Here is a 23,504-nt window from a genome sequence, read left to right as displayed (position 1 = left end):
TTCAGCAGCTTCTCCTGGTGAAGCAAAACCAAGTGACTCACCATCACCAGTAACGCCAAATGTTACTACATCAACACAGGTACGGTTTTTAAGTGTCAAAATGAAATGGTCACAGTAGTTTTTGATCTGGCACTATAGAAGTGGGGCACACTTTCTCCATGTGAAACTATGTTTCCTGTTGCAAAGGAGCGTCTGGGACTCCGTTTTCTGTTTGGGAGTGTATAGGCTAGAGCCGTGGCTTTGCTGTTGGCAGTGATGAAGTTCCCGTAGACGGTAATAAAGCTATAAATTCACTGAAATTCATTATGGCCCGTAGAAGTCTACAGTTTTCCCAGAAGTTGTTTGAAAGGTCATACTCATGGTTTACTCCAGCTGTTATTGATTACTTCATGTCTGTCTTCATTCTGGGCAAGGTCTTGAACTCATTTAGAATTTAGCTTAGCTGAAACAACAACAGTTGACGTCAGTTCTATTATCTCCAGGAAAGTCCATAAAAAATAAAGTTTCCCACATAATTTAAATGTACTTTCCTATATTTTCCTATATTGTATATTTGTACTTTCCTATATATATATATCTGTACTTTCCTATATTTTATATTTGCCTAAGGAATTTACTATTTGAGAAATTAAAATTACCTTTACATTGAATTTTCTATGAGATTTTTAGAAAGAAAGAAAGGAAAGTAACAAAGTCTGCCATGGCAGATAAAATGTTTATCTTTATAGTAGAGCATTTAAATGCGTGAGGATTTAAAGAAGCGTGGATTTGAATGAAAACAATTGACTATTTCCACAAAAATTGCAAAAACTAGCTTTTGAAGGAGAACTCTTCTTAAAACAACTTGATTTTTTGACTTGAAATGGACAGTAACGTTGCCTACCCTGTCTTTAAAGACATTATAAAATTGCTGATGTAAAATGATTTACCGAAAGAGTAATGAAACATCAGGTGCTACAAATTAATTTATTTTTTCTTCTATTAGCTACTGAAAACACAGGGTTACTTGCATAAATCATGCAGTCATCTGGATGCTTTTGAGAGTGTCTAGTACAGCACTTGCTTCACAGGTCTTTTATCTTCATATATCTCAAATATGATTTAAATACCGTTCATGCTACAAAACTATTATGGTCTTAATGGCCATGGATATCTGACAGATGATAGCTCAGGATCTGTAGTTACTCCCTTGGCTTTCTAATGGCTCTAGTAGATAGAAAAAATGTTGCAAACTTCATATTCAAAACCAATGCAGAACACAAAGTATGGCACGTCCGTTTTATTTCATTGTTCCCTAACATATGGACTAAGATGTGAATTCAGTTTCACATCAAGAGAATATAATTTGCGTTGAATAAATTGAAAGCAAACTGCATGAAATTAGATTCCTAAGCAAAGAGTTAGGTTCCTAATGGAGGATTAAATAAAAATACTCAATTACTCAATTACACGCCAAAAACTTTTCAAGTAGGAAGTGCAAGATAGGTATGTGATTGCAGCAAGAAAATAACAGAGCACTTGATCGAAAAAGGACTTCACATAGAGCTACAATCCTTTGCTTATGGATTCCATAATATGTTATGGCCACTTCTGTGCACAGATCTGAAATGCAAAGTTGCCCTTCTGCAGAGCAAGATGCTTCCCTTGTTGTTCCTTTTGAAATGAAGAATAACAGCACAGCATGTCTCTACAGGAGATGTGTCTGGGAAATTGCTCCTTCATTCTTTTAATTTCCTCTGACAAATTTTACATTTTATTATAACATAAAATACTAAGAATGTTTTGAAAACAGTGGAGTGCAGCCAGAGTTCTTTTCAAGGTTTCCTCCTCCACACGTTTCCAGGCCTCAGAGGATGTAGCATAACTTTGAAAACCTTCAGCTCTTGTTGACTGATGACCTAAAACTTGCTTTAACCTGATGTATTTGCATCTGGTGAGGATTAGGCATTTTAACCACACCACTCTAAACAGATCAAATTGTGGTGTTCACAATTTTGAAGACGTTAAACAGTTATCTTCACAACAGCTGGAGTATTTTGCTTGATGAGACAGAATATAATGACTATTTTCTTCACATATTCACTTAGCTTGTTGATCTACTAGATGTTTGCTTGTAGTTGGAAGAAAAGGTCCAGAAATCATATTATCTGTGACTGCAGATAGAAGGTCTTTTGAAATGAAGTAGTCTTCACATTACCTTAAGAGATGATCAAGATAAGAAGTTGAGACTTGTTAATTTAGAGTTTTAATTTGAAACTGTATCAAGTAAATTATAGGCACAGTTCATTGCCTCATTGAGAAATCTGTGAAAAGCTTTGTATTTCCTTAAGCCTTTGTAGTTTAGGATAAAAACTAATGTAAGGAAAAAGTAATTTACTCTATGGCGAGAGGAGAATATTTAACACCATGATTTTGAAGCAGTATGAATTAAAAAGTGTGTTTTTTAAAAGTTACTAACTTTTCCATTTTAGAGTTATGTTATGCTGTCACTATGCAGTTGTTTTCATAGCCTATATAGGGTTACTTATTAGTATGTTTGAAGTCAAGTTTTTTTGTAATTATGTAATGAATAAGCTGAAATATCAGACATTTAAAATGATTTTTAGATGAGACTTCAGTAAAAGAAAATTTAAGAACCAGTGAAAATTGAGTGATTGTTAGAATTCCCCTGTTGTGCTTTGTGGTAATACTTTACATGACACTGATTCAGAAACAAACTAAGTGCTTTTTAAAATGTTACTGCTGTAACTAGACTAAGCCTCCTAAACTTGATAGCAACAGGAGCGCAGGATGTTGGAATACAGCATCCAGAGCCCTTTTTTAAAGGGTAGGTCACTCTGAAGTCCCCTGCCAATTCTTATGCAAGTCCAGCAAATAGCAGATACTGTGTAGATATCGAATGCTTTCCAGAGCAAACACTTTGAAAGTTGCATATAAAAATAGAGGCATTTATATCTTTAACCTGCCACTGTAAACTGACACGACCCCAGGACAGGCATGTGTGCAATGTTTCAGTGACTACGCGTGGCACACTAAATCTTGCAATTCAGTAAAGCTTTTCCTCTGGATGGCTGCACTACAGAAGGATCAAAACCACTCTACAGCTTAGATAGGTTATGGCCAGCAGGCTAGAGCTGCCTGTTGGCAGCTGACAGTTGGAGATGCAGCAAAGCGTATAAAAGAAACATAGAGATAGAAGGGAAAATTATTATCATTAAATTGTAAGCAAAATCGGACAGCTCATTGCCTGCAGACTGGCAGCTTGGTAATTGCCGTCCCAGAAATACAAAAGAACCAGGACATAAAGTTGCAAAATGAGTAACAAAGTTTTTTAGCAAACTAGTTTAAGTCCTTTATGGTGTAATCTCACCAGAGAATAGTAGCACACAGAAAGAAATGAAATGGGCAGAAGTACCCATCTGACTTAATTCGAATCAGAATCACAGAATCACAGAATGTTCAGGGTTGGAAGGGACCTCTGAAGATCATTTAGTCCAACCTTCATCCCAGCATACCTAACCACTACACCATAGCCTCAAGTGCTAGATCTACTTTTTTTTTTAAACACCTCCAGGGTTGGTGACTCCACCACCTCCCTGGGCAGCCTGTTCCAGTGCCCCACCACTCGTTTAGTAAAGAACTTCCTCCGAATATCCAATCTAAACTTTCCCTGACGCAACTTGAATGTGAGGGTTTAGAATGGATTCTGAAGAAAAGGAATATTTGCTGATAAGAATATAAGGGAAATGGATGGGCTTTTAAAATAAATATTGTATAAAGTGATGTAATTGCTTTCTTAAAGAATGGAAATACAACTGATCTCATCTGTCTCGATTTAGTATTGTGTGGTATTAAACACTAACAAAACTGGAGGAGATGGAGATTAGCACAGATTAAACAGAAAGAGGTTAAGTATTGAGTTAAAAGGAAGTTGGTGATAGTGTTCTGCAGGAATTGATTTGGGGATGTTCTGGTTTCATGTTACCAATGACAACCCTGACATAAGAATGGGTCCTGTAACAGAGGTTGGAAGGCGTAGTCAGCACAGTGTTCAATTATTGTTATACAGAAGGAACTTGTTCATTTTGCTTTTACAAGAGAAATGGAATTCCAATAGAATGGAGTAGATCTTTTAAAGAAAAATGCACAACACCTTCCCATCTAAAATAAGTGTGGAAGCCTGGGGACTCTGACTGAAAACCGTGGAGGACAGTTGGGGTGCAGTGGTCAGCAGTGAAGAGCTACTGTGTACTTCCTCTGTGAAACTGCAAGTATGTCAGAGGAGTTGATTCCAGTAGAAGTGTTAATGCCACTGTAAGGATCCAGTGAGAGCCCATATGGAATATCCTATACAATTACAGTTACTTATATCCAGGAAAGACTATTGAAAACTGTAACACAAACAGGAAGGGATGACCAAAGAACAGAAAATCTCTGAAAAAAGAATAAAATTCATTTGTGTAGCTAGAAAAACAAGGGCTGAGATCTGTTTATGTACACAACCTATATCCTATCAGAGGGATATTCACTACAGAAGGAAATAAGTTTTAAATCGAAAAACAATTTCAGCACAGAAAAAAATGATATGACAAAGTTAGGCTTAGTGAAATTTGGTTATTATGTAGGAAAGCTTTGGAGAATTTTCTGGTAGGCATAGTCATGCCAGGAAAAGAATAATAGTAAAAAAGTCGTAAGCCTATATGGAATTTCTAAATTTATAGAAGAAGTTGCACACGTGATGTTTGTAATAGCAAGGGAACAAATTCATTGAAGTTAGAGCTACTGGATTGTACCTACACAGTAATATGATGGTGCTGGCAGTCAAATACAGAAGCAATGCATGTGCTGGCACAGTCAGAGGTGTGGTTGCCATGAACGTACAATAGGAGGCTGTCTCTTCAAAATACATCTGCTCTACTGCTGTGTCATCAGTCTGAAACAAGAAATTCATTGATGTTGGATCTTCCTGAAAGAGAAGCTTTTCTGACAGTACTAGTTTGGTTGGTAAGACCCTTCTTGTGCACACAAGATTATGACTTCACAGACAGAAGCTCTACAGTAATAAAGCAGTGTAACTTAAGTAGGTTGCTTCACTATACAGGTGATGTGTCTAGGGTCAAATTTTGATGTTGCATCAAAGAGAGGAATATCAAATAGTGGTATCTCTGCTAACAATTGCGAACAATGCGTTCCATTCTTCCTTTAACCCTTATCCTTTTATTTACAATTACGGTGGAACTATTTTTCTGTACTTAATTGCCTATAAAGGCATAGAAATCAGTTATATCCTTAAAATCTGAAACTCTTGGCTCTAGAAACCTCCCTATATGAAACATGGTAATGCCAACAGGAAAATAAATTTGACATAACCTTTCCCTGTAATTCTGACTGACCACCTTGAAGAGGTGATATGTTTTTTATCCGTATGCCAGAGGCAAAAGTACTTTAGTGACAGGTGTTATTTCTATAAGAATTTTGCAATTATAAAGTTAAGAACTGACATCAATTAGTTAATCTGATTCTAGGCTACCAACTAAAGAAAAATGCATGTGAGGTTACATGCAGTAGTTAAAATGCAAACTAAGAAGTCAAGGTAAGAAACCAGTTGGTCTTATTTGCTCTATTTGAAGAGTACCAAAACGTACACAAGAATCCTGGTTTTGCCATTCCTCCTAAAAATATTTTGTGGATTTGACATAATAGTAAATTGTCTTAATCTTTTCACAGTTTTTCAGTTATTCAGGTGGTGGATGTTTTTAATGTTTCTCTTTTTCCTTATATTTTTTTAATACTAGTATCCACCTTTAACCTCTCCAGTTCCTGAATTTCTCAAAACTCCCTCTACAATTGAACAACACGTTACACGTTCTACTGCTACAACTACCCTGACCACAAATACTGTATCTGCAACAAAGCCTGGGCCAACGTTAGTAAAGGTAGGTATCTGTGATAGTGGCATCCGATGATCACATTCTTCATCTACTCCTTTGCCAATGCTATAATTAATGAAAAAAATACATGAGTAACATTTTAGTGCCTATAATTAACAACAACTTTTACCAGAGTTCAGGAGAACGTACTGGGTTGTTGACTGACAGCTTTTGGATGCTAAGGTCAACCATTAACACCTGCAGAGACTGGCTCATTATTTCAAGAGGTCCTTATAGTACAGTTGACAAAAGCTTTCAAGCAGAATTATGTGTCATGTTGTTATGGGAGTTTTCAAGAAATGAAGATTTTAAGATTTTTGCAATATTGAGTTTATACCTTCTGTTGGTGAAATCTTTTCTAATTTAGTTTTGTATGGAGAATATTTTAATAGGAACAGAGGCGACTGCATTCTCAGTCTACCTATTACCAAACTGGTGAACAAACTAGTTCTTAATTCATCGGTTGTATAAGCAGAACACACTGTGTGAAAGAAGTTACTGTATCCTTGTATATGAATATCAGAAGAACATGCTCCGTTCTCTTTTTTGCACTGACCTAGTCATCAACATGGACAACTTTTTCAAATTCAATTAGAGAAAGATTTTGTTAGAAGTTGTCTGTAATATTTCAGTAACTTTGCCAGAAGTCTTCAGCTGTGTATATCTATGTAGACTTCTACCTAACTACATGAAATTAATTCTGTTAAATTTACAAGGATTACTCTTAACAGTAATTTTTCTGTGAATTTCTAGTGAAATCACTGGATTTGTACGAGCTTACTTAATGCAGGATCTTAATGACAAATTCAGATGTCTCCCGAAGTGGGCTATCTGTGCAATAGGTGTGCATGGATCAGCACAGGATTTCTTTGATACCTTTTATATGACTAAGTAATTGCCTTCAACTTCTCACTCAAAATACTTTCAAAGAGCTTACAGAGGAAGAGAGTTTTACCATGTGTACAGCCATTGCTGAGAAGGATCCTGATGAAGGTTTCATAAGAGCAATCCTGTAACTTATAGGACTGTTTGTCCATGCTTTTGATACCAGCTTTTATTTGTACCAAGTTCTAATGACTTTGATCTTACCTGTCTAAGAAGAATGCCTCTTTGCAATGATAAGTCATGGCTAGCAGAATCCTTAGCTTCGTTTCTGTCATCTCATAACAAAAACATTCACAAACTGTGATTTGATGACCCCTTATGCACAGTGTGAGTGAGCTGGAGTACGACAGCTTTTCAAGTGATATGGGCAGGATTGCAGGGATAATTGTATTCAGGAACTCTTTGTAGTAAATACTTTTCTTTATGGTTCATCTTTCTATCTTGCGTAACTACGTGTAAATAAGGTATCTGTTAGTGTTTTTTTCAATCTTTTCCATCCATAAACAGCAAAGCCACCCAAAGAACCCAAATGATAAGCATCGGAGCAAGAAATGCAAAGAACCTAAGCCAAGGGTGAAAAAGCTGAAGTATCATCAGTATATTCCACCTGATCAGAAAGGTGAGAAAAATGAGCCACAGATGGACTCCAACTATGCTCGTCTGCTACAACAGCAGCAACTGTTTTTGCAGCTGCAGATCCTGAGCCAACAGCAACAACACTACAACTACCAGACAATTCTACCTGCACCGCTGAAGTATGTGAAGCATTGTTTGTGTCCTTGTCAAGATGTATACATCAGTTACAGGCTTGATGCATTACATTAAATGTATTTTGCAAATGTTAAGAGGCAGTTGGAACCCAAGAAAATGTACATGGCAGCGTGCCTCACTGTGGGTATTACTTGCCTTCTTTAAGATGCATATTTGAAACTCAAAAGAATATATATGAAAGCAACAAAGTTTTGACACTGTTTTAACTTGAATATGATATAGGTAGGCAGAGCAGAAGAGAAACTTGGATGATGACTTTTACAGATGTACTACTGATGTGTTTTTATTGGCTTTTTACATTGGTCTCACAGACCACGTTTTTACTGTTTACAAATAAGAAGACATGGTCATTTTAAATTAGGTAACATTTGTATATTGTTTATAGTTTCATCTCTAATGCTTATATGAGTTCTTTATCTGTGTTGATCTTTAGTACTTTTAACAGTGAGAAGTATACTTTCTGATTTATAGGTAGAAGCAGTCAGAAAAATAAATCTTCAAAGAGTTGCCAAGACCTGCTGCAGATAAAGAAGCTGACTATCTGCAGAATTTCATTCTCACCATGTTAAGACCAGTCTTTTCCTAGAAGTGTTTATGGTGTAATATGCCACAATCACACAACCTTAAATTCAAATTTCTTTCAACTGTTTTTTTTTTTAAATTAGTTTTAACTGAGTTATTTTTCCTCACCAAGTGAGGCTAGAAAAGTTAAAGATACCATCTGTGGTTATATTTATAATTAGCATGTATTCTAACATTTGGACTAGAGATGTTTCTGCCTGCTTACCCACGCTTCTTATGTTCCATTTACTGACATTTCAAAAACATTTCTTCATAAATCAGTTGAACAAAATAAAAGAGCTGACTTATGGTATCTAGTGTAAATGATGGCATTTTTATATTTTTGACAATTATTTTGAGGTCCTCTTATGAGTACAGCTGATACAAATGCATCATCTTCAGAGTAAAACTGCATCAGTGCTTACTATATGGGAATATTCAACATATATTTAGGGTTTATACGTAGAGTTTAGTATTGTGGGGGTTTTTTATTGATGTCAAACAAAAAAAATAATTAGTTACTCTAGCTGATTATTCATTTGCATAAACTGATTCAGCAATCCATAGTGTCCTGATCTGAGCTAAACCAGAACCAATTCTGTTCAGGGATTTTACTTTTCAGCTATCCTTCAGGGATGCCGTGAAAATAATAAAAACTATGAAGCATGAATTAGTACACTTAACTGAAGAGAAAATAAAACATCAACAAACTACACTCTATTAGATTTTCTTCTCTACTGTTTTACTAAAAATATTTAATGGTCATGTTTTATGTTAAATATGTATTTGTTAAAAAAATAAATTTGTTCATTACCTTGATAGACACTAAATTCAAAGTCACAGCTTCTTGATTGTAAACATAATATACTTATCATTGACGTTATTGTCTCCCTTTTTTTATCATTTGAAGGCCATTGAATGACAAACAGAGTAACAATGGGAATCCGCCACTGAACACTTTGAACAACAGTACACCAGCATCAGCTGCCAGCTCACCAAGACAGAATAGTAATATTCCGAGCCGAAAGCCAGGACCTTTACCTTCAAGCTTGGATGACTTGAAGGTAAAAAATAAGAGGGATTTCTCCATTCCTGTGCATCGCTATATGTCATAACTTGCAAACTTAATGTCAAGAATAAGCCTCAATATTATTTACCAATGAAAACTGCGCTTTTCTCTTAACTGTTAAGAATAAGGTTGTCGAAGTTTTCCTACATGACTCTTCTGGACTTAAATATTTGATTTATCCTCCTCCCATCCCTGTGTTCTAGACATGTTGTTTCTTTCCCAAACAATTAGAAGAGGAATAAGAATTTCAGATAGATTCTATAGGTACATAATTTGATACCCTGGGTAAATTATGAAATGCATTTCACGTGAATTTTTTAGCCCAGGCAGATATAAGCACCTGAATGGTAATTTCCTGATGATAATTGTAGTGTATCAATGAAGACGTTTAGTTAAGCAGTATAAAAAGATGCCCTAATTATAATGCATTCAGAGAGGTCACTGCTATAAAGCCAACACCGATTAAGAATTTAGAAATGCATTGTTGAAAAACAGAAAAATTGGAATGCGCTCTCAAGCAAGTGTAGAGGATACCAGCCTGGGGGAAACAGCTGATAATCATCGTTAGTTAGACAGTTATTTAACATGAAATTGTTGTGGCTTTTAGAGATGTTCAGTGCTTTGATTTTTCATCATTTCCACATCATGATGACCTATAATTTAAAATTCTAGACTGGCAAACTATTGAAGTGTTTCTGAGGTCAATACCTTTTATTCATTTAAAGGTGGTTCTAACATACATACAGCCTATACAGTTAGATATGGTGTGTGTATATCATAAATAGAAGCCATTCATTGTCACAGTTCTTTTTTAATTGGTATTTTGAAGCACAGAATTAATTTACACTCAGCACATTTGCATGTCACTTTATCTGTAAGCTTAGTAGAAAATTGAGAAAATTTTTCTATCGGAAATTAGATTAATTTTCACTGCTTATACTTTTTATGTTTATAAAAGAAACCCAGATGGCACATAGCTGCAACTGTTCAGTTGCTAATTAGAGAGAGCCTTTTGTGTTTGATGGGTCTACTGAGTCATCTAACTGACCTGAAAAAAATTCTCAGAAATAGATCTATCTGTCTTGATGGTGTAACAAAGTGGTTCAGCGTGATAGCGTTCAGTGCTTTTATCTGCACTGCTGCCATCATTTCCAGGTTTAGTTCACAAATTTTTAGCTCAGAATTGAGGCTGTACATTCATTTTCCCATTTTGAGTATTTATGAAAAATCAGCATAATTTTGTTACTGTTCATTGTAGAATGACTGAATACTACTAAGGTTTGGGCTGCTTAAACAGTGGAATTAAGTAGCAGGTCATGGAAAGGTGGTTATGGATCATGTGTGCTGTCAGAAGTTTTTGCCCAGAGGTGTAGTAATTAGCAAATATGCTGGAAAACAATGTTTCTTGTTAAGATGTGGTAAGGTAGCAGTGCTTTTATCTGCACTGCTGCCATCATTTCCAGGTTTAGTTCACAAATTTTTAGCTCAGAATTGAGGCTGTACATTCATTTTCCCATTTTGAGTATTTATGAAAAATCAGCATAATGAAAACAATGTTTCTTGTTAAGATGTAGTAAGGTAGAATGTATATAGATAAGTCTTAATATTTTTTTACTATCGTGCCTTGTTTTATTTCAGGTAGCGGAGCTTAAAATGGAGTTGAAATTGAGGGGATTACCAGTGTCTGGAACAAAAACAGATCTTATTGAGCGTCTGAAACCCTATCAAGATCTTAATAACAATGGAGTTGTTACCAGTAGCTCTGTTACAGTAACCACTTCTACTGGGGCCACAGGTAACACTGGCGAAGTGACTGTGGCATTTCCTGTTGCAACACTAAATAAACCAGTGGCTAATATGACATCCAGCTTTCCTCCAGAAAAAACATCTACTGGACCTACCTGCAAAGTGGTAAATACTGAAAACATTAGCTCTCCTTTGCCTGTATCTCCCTCTCCTTCGGAACAATCTAGTCTAAGTGCGGATGATGCTAGTATGGCAGATACCTTCACAGAAATGATGACCATGATGTCACCATCCCAGTTCTTAAGTACTTCACCACTAAGAGCAAATATGGGTGACGATAATCAGAATCGCAGTAGTGGAAACATCTCAACCATGGAGTTTGACGTAGCAGAAAAGGACCGCAAGCTTCAAGAAAAGGAAAAGCAAATTGAAGAGCTGAAAAGGAAACTGGAACAAGAGCAAAAACTTGTGGAAGTACTGAAAATGCAACTTGAGGTTGAAAAACGAGGACAACAGCAACAGTCGCAGACTTCTGGTAACTCAGCTGCTTTAGAGCAGAAGCAATTCAGTGCTCCTGTGAAAGATGAAAATGCTCTTACTGACTGCTCTAGTACAACTCAATCTGTACCTGTAGCTAGCCAGTCTTTGGGACAATCAGTATATACTAGTGGCCAGAATCCAGTTGCCAAAAAGGCGGTGGTGATCAAGCAGGAGATACCTGTGGCCAAAGCTGAACCTCAGAACGCCATTTCTCAATTTTATGTTCATCCACAGAGGCAGCCGCAAACTGCAGTTGTTGCCCAGCCTCAAGCTTTATTAACTACTCAAGGAACTGCACAGCTGATCCTTCCGCTCTCTATCCAGGGAACGAATTCTACCACTGCAGTGCAGCTACCAGTTGGAAATATAAAGTTGCAGGTAAGGTGTCTTTTATTTTTCATCATGTAAACTGTGTGGCACTATTTGCATAATTTAGTACAAATAGGTGAATGTGCTGCTTGTAGGACTAACTTAAAAATCAGGCTTAGCCTGTTTCTGCTTTAGGGAAAAGAGTCAAAAAACTTAAGAGACAATTTCTTCATAGCATCTTCTAGTACTTTCTTTCTCTAGAAATTTTGTTCCCAGATACTTTCTCCTGAAAATAATTGTCTTACCATGTACTGCCTCCATGCACAGTTGGTTTTGGTTTATATCAGCCTATACGACCATTTTCTTAACTCCAAATTGTAATCAAGGGCTACAAAGCCAATAGTTTATTTTGAGGTATGCCTGTTTGCAAAACGTGTGTTTGAACTTCCTTATGTGGTAACAGCTCATTATATTTAAAAATGAGAATGCTACGTTGTGAAACTCCAGTGGAGTTGTAAAAAGAAACCATGGGTACACAAATATGATTTCTAGGCTGCTTATTAGATAGTGTCCCAGGGAATAGATACAGCATAAACCAAGACAGGTTGTAAATGCAAAGGAATGAGAGTAATCTGACCAAGCTGAAAAAGTTTAACCTGTTGGTCTAAGATAGAATTAAGCATATACTTCCCAGTGGCATTATTGGGACATAGCTAGGTGAAATGCCCTCCCACCCATGTGGTTATTGTGCCAGCCAAGCATTCTTTCAGTTCCAGCACGTATTTGGCTGTTGAGGCATGTTGTGGGCCTAGGCCTTGGGACTAGCAGGTGTGCCCTGGCATTTAGTAAGGCTTCTGAGGGCTGAAAAATTCTGATGGGAATAGGCCCCACAGTCTGCAGTTCAAGCACTATTCCTGGTAACTATGCACCTGGACAGATCTTTGTCTAAATTGTTCTAAAATCGTTCTAGAATAATATAACAACCTTAAGTAGCTTGTTCTGGTATTTCACCATATTTTATATTATATTGTTTTCCGAACTACTAGTTAAAGTTGTCTTTCCTGAGGTTAGACGTGCTTCTTGCCATCTTCTTAAACAACCGGTTTCCGGCATCATCAATTTTGTCTTTCTGGCTACTCAATTGCATCGTCAATTTTGTCTTTCTGGCTACTCAAATCCAGTTCTTATAATCCCTTCTTACTGGTTATACTATCTCTCTCTCTTATTATTTTGATTGCTCTCCACTGGACGCTCTCCAGTTTGTCTTTATCTTACTTAAACTCTGCTAGCAAAATAAATACCACCTTTTTGCTGGGAACTCACCAGTACTGTACATACTGAAAATTTTGTCTCCTGTACACAATTCATGCTCATCCTTCCCAGAATACGTGCTATTGCTATTCTGCATAGTCTAGGTAATAGATTTTTACATGATATAATTTACTGTGAGATAGGAGTAATGCAGATGTTTTGTCTTCATCCTTTAGGCTCAATCACAAGCTGGAATACAGACCCCACCACAAATACCTGCTCCAATTTCTTCCTCTGGCCTGGTCCAGACAGCACCTCAGATGCATACTCCACAATCAAAACAAAATGCCATCACGCAGCATGCACTTGGTCAGACCCAACAAATCAGAAAGGTTTGTGGATAGCAATAAGCATTAAGATAAATAGTTGTGCAGTCTAATTCTAGGCAGTGCTTTTAGAATCTTTTATGTGTCATCTGCAACATATATAAATGATCAAGCCACATAACATCTCTGTACCATGTTTTTCTGGGTGACACAACAGGCTTATAACTCCTCTTTCTGAAATCTTAGTTGTTGCAGGACTTCATTTTACAGTTGTAAATAAATACAGAAGGCTAAAGATTTTTTATTTTAATGATACTCTTACAGCACCACTCTTAGTATGTTCTTCCATGTGCTTGCCACAAATGTTGTACCAGGTATTCCAGTCTTGTTTCTTTTGTTTGCCACTGGTTGAAAATGGAAGATTGTTTTATGCAATTCTTACGTGAGAGCTAAAGAGAGTACGGAGGCAGGCTACCAAGCTAGTAAAGGATGTGGAGCATATGTCGTATGATGAATGGCTGAGGGATCTGGGACTGTTTAGCCTGGAGAAGAGGAGACTGAGGGGAGCCCTTATCATTCTTTACAACTGCCTGAAAGGTGGTTGTAGCAAGATGGGAGTTGGTCTGTTCTCCCTAGTGGCTAGTGATAGAACAAGGGGAAATGGCCTTAAGTTGTGCCAGGGGAGGTTCAAGGTTGGATATTAGGAAAAATTTCTTTACTGAGAGGGTTGTCAGGCATTGGAGCAGCCTGCCCAGGGAGGGGCTTGAGTCATCATCCCCAGAGGTGTTCAAGAGATGGGTAGATGTTGTGCTGAGGGTTATGGTTTAGTGGTGTTGACAGGGCTAGGACAAAGGTTGGACTCGATGATCTTTAAGGTCTCTTCCAACCAAAACTATTCTATATTCTATGGCCTCAGAGTTTTATTCTTTTACAGGAGTTCCTTTTAGTTCTCTTGCTTTCTTTGTTGAGTTCATCCTTAAGAAGATTTACTTAAGAAGAAAGCTGTGGACTCAGATACTAATGACAGCAATTCTAGGAGTGAAGCTCCATCATACCTGCGATACAGCTCTTTCTGAGGAATGCAGGGAATGATTCAGAGAGAGATCCCTCTCTTTCTCTGTACCCAAAACAATCAGCTCTGAAATTCCCCATTCCAGAACAGATGTTCATCAGCACTGGATGCTCAGCTGTGAGTGCCCGTCCTGTCATGTTCATATGGTAACTGCTATCAACCCATCAACACCAGTCACCACAAAAGGCTTTCTCCTCCTTCAAATCCCTTTCAGGCTGGACTCTGTTATTAGGAACTTAGAGATTGGGTTTTGGACTTTTATTGCCTCCTCATCAGTGCTATCGACTCCGAGGCTCCTATCACTTAGGGCAACAAGGGTTTTCAGCCTGCCCTAAGGCAAGGATAATTCAGGAACAACTGAAATTTCAAGATGAAGAGAATAGCATTTAGAGCATGTTATGTAACTGTTACAAAATATCTCAGCCTTCAAAGTTTATATTTCAGTTTACAAAAGTGCATCATAAAACCCGTGTTCTGCTGTGATGGGGGCTTCTACCTGTGCAGCGTCCTCTAATCTGCTTCTGCTAAGGCTCTTATTCCAGATGAGAATTTATCTTAGAAGATGTATGATTTTGCCCTACTATTCTCTAGACATCTGGCTAATAAAGGTGAATATGACTGAATGATCATCATCGGTCTTCAGACTGCTTGTTCCATCTGTTTAATTTTGTGGACACTGAGGTTATCCTGCAGAACTCAAAGCTGACACATATCCAAAAAGCAGATTTTATTCAGGTTCTCTGGTGAGGGCCTAATCTTACTTTGTTAATTTGACCGACCCATATAGAAATTTCCAGTCATCCTGAGGCATGTAGTTGTGCCAGAAACTAGCACTTTGCTTCCTTTGCTGTCTAGAATTTCCTTTAAATGATGGCAGGAAATAACCAAGAGTTGTACCCTGTGGTCTTTCCTCCTGTTCGGATCAGTTGTCATGGAGACCACATAGTTCCCAGCAGACTTTAGTCAGCATCTGGCTGTCCTGTTGCTGCACAGCCGAGCTGTTTTGCTCACACATCTGCTGCCATCTTTTATGTAGGAAAGCAGGCAGCGTAATTGCACTATTTTTCACATCAGAAAGTAAAATACTGATGTGATACAATAGATTGGGACAGTCTTCATGCATTCAGCATTAGATCTACCTGACTGCTGTTTGCATTTAATGAGGCTTGGATATTTCATCATGCAGGTTGAGCTAGTGAACTGTGAGTGAGTAATGCTACTTATTAATTTAACACTTTTTAGTGAAGTTGGCCTTTCTGATAGTGTTCACCTCCATAAACAGTTGTTTTCTAGAACCTATTTCCCTCAAATTTGTCTAGATTTCTCAGGTAGGTCAGATTTTCATGCAAATCAGCTGATTCTTCCGTTTATTTTCTCCTACACACTTGGGATGTCTCTTCACATTCTAGCTACTGTATGGCACTTGCTTTTCAATTAATTCAGTAATAAGGAGACATCTCCACAGCCATTCACCTTAGCGGTAGACAGCTGGAAAGTATGTCAGTTTTCACACAGGTGATCCAGGTGGCTAACAAAAGCTGTATTAAACCCTCTCACAGCAGACTTAATTTGGTATCCAGACTGCCCTCCACAAAGCTTATCCTTGCTATATCTCTATCTCCAATCTTAGATTTGTCACACCTTTGTCATTAAGGTATCTGGGAGGTGATAGTGGATTTAAAAGAACACTCTTATGCACTTAGACATTTATAGCTCCTCTTCCTGTCCCTTTAACTTAAAAATATGAGAAGTAGGATCCTGCTTGGAAGCATCTGTAGTGAGTATATGGATTATCAGTCCCAATAAAGTTTACAGTTAAATTTACAGTTGATATCCAAGTTTATGAATTCTATGTGTTGCCTTTCCCTCAGTAATCACAGATACCTGTAGTTAAAAGAAATAGGAATTATATGCCTCTCTTAAAACAGACAGCAGAGCACAAGTGTAGATACATATACTAGTTTGTGTCAGGTCACAAATACATTCATTGTATTGACTGGTCCACTGCATGGGGAAATCTTGCATACTATACTAAACTGTTCCCTACTCTTCTGAATGCATTTCAGGAAAGTTGTATTACACGTTCCTTGTGCTTCCTGGAGAAGTGCAGGAAAACAGTTATTCATGAGGAACAAAAGCACATCATAGCACAAAGTTTCTTTCAAAAAGTAGATATTCCAGACTTACAAATATTCCACTGGAGGGAAAACTCAGTACAAATAACATTCCTTTAAAAGGGAATTTAAGCAAGCAAGTATTAAAAAAAGTCTTAAACTTTATTAATGTCATTTACCCAGTTATTATTAAAAAAAAAAACCCTACAACCTGAGACTGATTTATTAATCCTTTACAGGTTTTTCCACCTACCACATCAAATACAGTATTTTCTTATCAGACTGCACCAGTTACAACACCTTCACAATCTTTTATTAATAAAACATCGAACTCTAACATTCATGCTGGTGGTAATCAGGTCGCCTCTGTGCAGAATGGACCTGCTGCTCCTAATAAGGTAAGGTTACCCCAACAATGTTCCATAAAGTTCAGTTTTATGATGTTATTCTTAAATAATGTGTGACTGTGTACATACTGCAGTTCACTCAAGGAGGAAGGATGTTTTGTAGATTTTAGTAATGCATATGTATATGTGTGAGAGGCACAAAGAAACTATCATTTTATCCCTCTGATTACCTATGCTATTGCTATTTGTAAATATGTAGATTGGTGTAACAAAACAGGATAATCTGTGAAACTTGGTACATCTTGAATTCACTAAAATGTATCATTTAGTCATTATTTTGTTATTTCACACAGCCTGGCTCTCCATCTCCAGCCCAGCCTTATATTGTTCAGCAATCTCTATTCAACAACACAGTATCTAAGACAAAGGATCCTCCTCGTTACGAAGAGGCCATAAAACAGACCCGCAATATGCAGACATCGCACCGTGAGGTAGATATTTTTTCCTGTTTGGCTATTAAAAACTCTTTTTTTCTTTAGAATTATCAAAGCCATTGCTTGTTTTACATTTCTGTTTGGAGTCAAGATTTTCTAATGTGCTGTGGTAATATTTTCATAAATCTGTTTATCTATAGCAGTCCTGTTTCATGACGTTCTTACTAAAGCAACAGGTGTGTAAATAAGTCTTACAGCATCCACTTAGTGATATATATAATTGGGATAATGCTGCTGTTGCTACTTAACTATAGCTAGCCTTCAAGTGATTTCTTTCAAGGAGGTATGATACCCAAACTTCAAACTTTAGAGAGAAAATATTATCATACGTTCCAAAGTGACTAAACTTGAAGAGAATGTGTATGTATACACACTTAGGCAAATGTATATGTACGTGAGCATAGGTGCTTGTTTGAAAAGAGTATGTATTTAGTGAGCTTGATGAACAATCTTATGGAGTGCTTTGTCGGCTTACCATGGTACGCTTTCATGTCGGAGGAATGTTGCTAACAAAAATTATGAGCATCCCTAACCTCACGCATTTCAGATATATCCCAAAAGGTAAAAACCTCATAGTGTCCTGTTGGTTGCTGGTTTTGTGTGGGAGGCAGACAGTCAGAAGCACAGGTATCTAATCCCATTTCATATGTTCCTGGCATGTGCGAGACATTCTTACAGTGAGGGCACATGGGTCTTCTTACGTGACTCTATCACTGCCAGTTAGTGAAATCCCTCCCCACTGGCCTCTTTTCAAGTAGGTGGATCTCCTGATGACAAATGACTTCTCATCTCTGGCATATAACCTGTGTTCTAGTCTAGTTGAGAAGCGTACCTGCCCATGGCAAGGAGGTTGGGTTAGATGGTCTCTAAGGTCCCTTTGAACATGAGTCATTCTAGGATTCTAAACCACTGTTTTAGTTTTGAGACTCTCATAAGAGCCTCCACCTTTTGTAGACCGTTTTTGGAAGAACAGTTTTGAGGGGTTTTGTTACCTTTAGCTTAAGGTTCAGATATTCAGGAGATGGCTGTTTAGAACAAACAGATAAAAAATCTGAAAAAAAACCCAGATAAAACAGATAAACAACTGATGAAAGTTTCCCCTCCTTCATAAAAGAACATGAATCTACAAATTGGAAAAAAAAACGAGCATACCTACCAAAATGCGTCGTACATGATGGCTGTTTGCAGGACATCTCCGAGAGAAAACAGTTCAGGGTGTGCCCCCCCGCCAAAGTTGTGGTACAAAACAGGGTTAGTAATTCTCCTTATCCTAGTTTTATGCACCTCTCTTCTAGGTTGCCTTCATGAAATATTTATCTTACTTTTCAGATTTTTTCCCTGTTCCTTTGTACTGAAACAGACCACAGGGATTACAAGTGTCTCTCCAAAGTATTTCTCTGTTTTCTAGATAGACAGTTTCATATGAAGAATTTTAGTCTTGATCATAGGTTAGTACTTACCTACTGTTGAGAGAAGCTAAGATCAATCAGCTTAGGAAAAAGTACTACATGAAAACGAATAATCCTTTCTCATGCACTACAGGTTGCCAGTGCGCACAGTCAGCAGATGGATGATCTTTTTGATATTCTCATCAAGAGCGGAGGTAAGTTAACTGACGTCTGTGTGATGCAAAGATTTAAAACCTGGTAATAAAATCTCAGTGCTATAGTCAAAGAACTGAACGAATTCTTCCAGGGACAGGAGGTAGAAGCTATTCAGCCTGGATGAAACGAGCACTTCTGAGAGTTTACAATAATTATCTATTAAAGAAAACATTTACCAGAATACATACAGTCAACCTGCTGTGGAACTTACCTGCTTGTAAATTAGCCCCGACAGACTTTTGCAGTAATCCACACAGCATTCATATGATTAAAATAACACCTGAAAGTAGCCCAGACATACTTTATCAAAATTGAAAAAAATTAGCAAGTCCATATAATGTATATTGAAATTATACAGAAAATGGAATAAAGTAAGAGTTAAAGCATGTTTATACTAAAATTTCATTAAATTTAGCCATGTATTAGCAACTTGAAACATCAAAGATACACTACTGGGAAAAGTATGTATGAACTACATAGAGCTATTGATGAACAACTTTCGATGTTAGTTCAAGTAAGGGAGCTATCACAAAGGAGCTGAAGTAACGAAAGTAATAGGTGAAGCAGTTTTGCATCAAAAGGAGGCAGCTTTCAGGCATAATTAGGCTTTGTAGGCTAACAAGCCAGTACAATACCGCAAAGTGTTCTGGTGCGAAGCAATTCAATTATCTTATATGACAGTTGTACAGAGCATTAAGGATCTTGACAGCAGTGAATGCCAGGACAGAAGTGACTGACTAGGCTGTGAGAAGATTTTAGTCATATGCTAAACATCAAAGTGTCTTCTCTTTTTTTCAAAGCAAACTGCAAAGTCAGCTGAAGAAAATGCAATAGACAATGACAGACTGAGATAAGTGACCTCTGCAGTGAGCAGCTCGAACTAAATTAAAAAATGCTGTTAGTGCTTTTATTAAAGTGTTGCCTGGGTAATTCAAAAAGAATTTCAGAGAAGTTTTATGTCTGAAACAGAGGATGTAGGAAATATTGGTGTGTTTACATAAGTATTTGCTGTAAGTGTTACGTTACTAAACTTATGTGATCTTAAAGGTAACAACAGCTCCTAATTTGCAAAGTTGGTATAAAAAAGTAAACGTTTCCTGATTATAAAAAACGAAGCAAAGCATTCAGGACTCTTGCAAGTAACAGAAGCAAATTCTACACTAAAAAATGTTTACTTTATTAATATATTTCAAGAGACTGAGAGAGTCTGTTTAGTAATACTTTGTTTTTACTAAGCAGTAATTTTAACAGGTACTCATGTTTTTTTTCCTTGGAAAACTGATGTAAAGTATATTGTTGGGTATGTATTTGCTGGCAGAAACATCATCAGCCGTGCTAGAAGATTTATTTACATATTTCACTCTAATATTTTTGGACTGCATTTGCATATAAGAAATAATTGGAACTTACTTTGCTTTATTTTCTTTTATTGTTAGATTTATTGTTACTGCCGCTGTCTTACATGGAATTTCTTGACAGAAAAGTAGTTTCAGATGCTAGAATCAGGAATAAATGCATCCTAATCACATCAGTTGATCTCATAGACTCTAATTCATCAAGGTGCACACAGTACTGAACAGAAATGGAACTGAAAATTGCTTTGGCACTCTCCTCTGAATGAGGAAATGTGTTGGTTCCATAATTAATTCTAAGTAGTCAGAAAAACTATAAACATGAAGGAGGTAAAGCTAACATCTAGAAAATTGTTCCATTTTCATCAATATCCCCGTGTGTTGCCTGATCTAGTTGAGAGGCGTCTCTGCCCATGACAGGGAGGTTGGATTAAAATGATCTCTAAGGTCCCTTCCAGCCTAGGCCATTCTATGATTCTATGGTAAGTATTCTAATTAGCTGAAATATTACTGAAAACAAAACTCTGGAAGTTGTTTTAAAATACTTTGTTGTTCATAGAGTACCTGACATAGTCTGATGTATGTAGTGTCAGTATTATCAGAACAGGACTTACTTCATTGAGTTCGCTGTGGATACATCCCAAAGTAGGGAAAAAAGGGCAGAAGTTGTAAGATAGTCTTTTGTCTTTTTTGTCTTTGTCTTTTCAGAATTCAAAGTGTTGTGCTTTTTTTATTACAGAGATTTCCCTTCCAATAAAGGAGGAACCATCTCCCATTTCTAAAATGAGACCAGTAACAGCCAACATCACTACAATGCCAGTGAATACAGTGATATCCCGCCCACCACCGCAAATCCAAATGGCCCCCCCTCCTGTGTCCTTGGAACCAACAACCAGCTTGTCTATAAGTTTGGAAAACCAACTTGAAGCTCTCTTGGATGGAACTTTACCATCAGGTAATGAAATTCCTCAACTGACAAGCAGTAATGAGGACAGAGAGTCATTTTCTTTAATTGAAGACCTCCAGAGTGATCTGCTTAATCACTCCAGCATTTTAGATCACTCTCATTCACCCATGGAAACATCTGACCCACAGTTTACGACGAATAATTCTTGTCTGTCTCTTGACCTTCCTGATACAAATTTGGACAATATGGAGTGGCTAGACATTACAATGCCCAGCTCTTCATCTGGACTCACTCCTCTCAGTTCTACTGCCCCCAGCGTGTTTTCCACTGACTTTCTAGATCCACAAGATCTACAGTTGCACTGGGATTAAGCTATAGCCAATGAGAACACAACCTGCGAGTCTCTTTACAGCAGAGGTCCATTATTATACCATTCTGATTGCAGTTAAAATAAATTAAGACAGTAATGTTTGGAAGAACAAACGCTTGAAGCTAACTCCTTATTGATTTTCGAGTTTACAACAGTGAATTACTTTATGCTCCTATCAATAATGCAGATCAGGGCCCTCTGAAAGCTGTATTTCACAAGTCAAGAAAGGATGATTGTATTTACTGATTAAAAGTACCCCAAGATAAATGCATCACAAATATTTAAGAAAGAAGTCTCTGACTTTGTAAGGCTTACATGAGCAACACAACATGACTAACTTGGAGAAGAAAAAGTAAGATTTCCATTGTCTGTATTGACACAACAAGCAAGCGTTTGGGGAGGGCGAGGTATCACTGCACTTCATTGTTCCTGTGGATAGCCTGAGCCAGGTTCAAAATAATTTGTGAGGGCAAAGGCAAGTAGAAGCACTGGCTGGTTCAGTGAAGTTTCATATATCTAGTCTCTTAATTTGTTCAAGTTATTTTTGTATTTTTGGTTTTGTGGTTTTTAAAACTTTTTCCCATTCTTTAATCATGAGGGAAGAATTTAACTGCATCCAAAGGGATATTAAGTGTAACTGCAAGAAATCCACTGTAGCTATGCCAGGTAATATTGAGAACACTGAATTTTCTATAGCAATGCTCTGGATATAATAGCTAGATTTTAATGTGTATATCAGACATTTATTTGCATACTCTTTTTGTATTGCTTATTTTTGTGAAAAGAGGGGAACAGTGGTCTTCAAACAAGAGATTACTCTAATGGGAATAATAAATATCCTAATATACCTTGTGTTTGAGGATATTTGTTAGATCATTGAATCCAGTATCTCAGCATATTAGAACAGTTTGAGGAAGTAGAGAAGTTTAATGCTGTTGTGCACTATAATCCTGCAAGCATCTATACAAGAACAGTCCTGATGCCTGATGTTTGTAGGATCAGACTGAGTTGGGGACAGTACTGACAGGACAGCCATTATTTCTTACTGAATACTTTAGCTATTGAACAGCTTTGTCTGCCACTACATGACATCAGGGAAGCTGCTCAGTGAGAATCCTAAATCACAGTGCCGGGATGTACTGTTAGATAAGAAGGCACATGTCATACCTGAAACAGGTAATAGCAAAAATTTAAGCTCTTTACCTCACAGCACAGCACATGAAAGTACATATTTTTAAAACCCTTAGTGGGGGGGTTTTCAGAGGTTATGAAAGCAGTTGGGGGAAAAAAAAGCAAATAGAAGTAAAATACTTTGAAATTCTGTGGTTGTCTCTCAGGCAATAGGTGTTGAATGTTGCCATAGGTGATACAGGCTGATAATCAAACAAAATTGGAGTTACATGCTATTAAGAGATTACTAAATTAAGGTAAAAGGAAACAATCCCCTATTTCCTGAATGATGGAAAAGTGGTATGTTTTCTTGTCTGAAAACTGATCTCGTTGCAGAATTCCTTCCTTACCACCAACCTTCAAAATGAAGTTTTGTAGGAACTAATGAAAAAATTCCCTGAGGCTTTTTCTTAGTACTTAGAGTAATGATATGACTCAAAAAGTATCAAAGAAATAGTGAAAACAGAAAGTAACTGTTAACTATTTAGCAACTTCTATCAGATTTAAAACAAAACAAAAACCCAACACAATCACGTTAACATTGAACAAAATACTTTGTCAGAAAATATTGTGGAATTAATTGTAAATTTATGTCTCCAGATAAACAATGCAGTCTGATTTACTAATATTACAGAATTCCATTGCCTCCAGATAAAAATACTGGATTATATCATTGATTCAGGGTT

General features: G+C 37.1%; 1 protein-coding gene across 1 annotated transcript in view; it reads left to right on the top strand.

Moving 5' to 3' along the window:
- Window positions 1–21,864, top strand: part of MKL2 (MKL/myocardin-like 2) — a 50,883-nt gene extending 29,019 nt beyond the window's left edge. The window contains exons 7-16 of the mRNA XM_009874353.1: window positions 1–79; window positions 5,796–5,936; window positions 7,323–7,570; window positions 9,058–9,211; window positions 10,855–11,880; window positions 13,299–13,454; window positions 16,814–16,972; window positions 17,275–17,412; window positions 18,958–19,018; window positions 21,111–21,864. Coding sequence (XP_009872655.1) covers window positions 1–79; window positions 5,796–5,936; window positions 7,323–7,570; window positions 9,058–9,211; window positions 10,855–11,880; window positions 13,299–13,454; window positions 16,814–16,972; window positions 17,275–17,412; window positions 18,958–19,018; window positions 21,111–21,649 — 2,701 coding nt within the window. The 3' untranslated portion in view covers window positions 21,650–21,864. The remainder of the gene's footprint in view (window positions 80–5,795; window positions 5,937–7,322; window positions 7,571–9,057; window positions 9,212–10,854; window positions 11,881–13,298; window positions 13,455–16,813; window positions 16,973–17,274; window positions 17,413–18,957; window positions 19,019–21,110) is intronic.
- The last annotated feature ends 1,640 nt before the right edge of the window (window positions 21,865–23,504 follow it).

Source organism: Apaloderma vittatum, unplaced genomic scaffold (assembly GCF_000703405.1).
Source record: "Apaloderma vittatum isolate BGI_N311 unplaced genomic scaffold, ASM70340v1 scaffold13698, whole genome shotgun sequence".
Lineage (NCBI taxonomy): Eukaryota > Metazoa > Chordata > Aves > Trogoniformes > Trogonidae > Apaloderma > Apaloderma vittatum.
The sequence above is the reverse complement of the archived record's forward strand: the minus strand, read 5'-3'. Positions and strand labels throughout refer to the sequence as shown.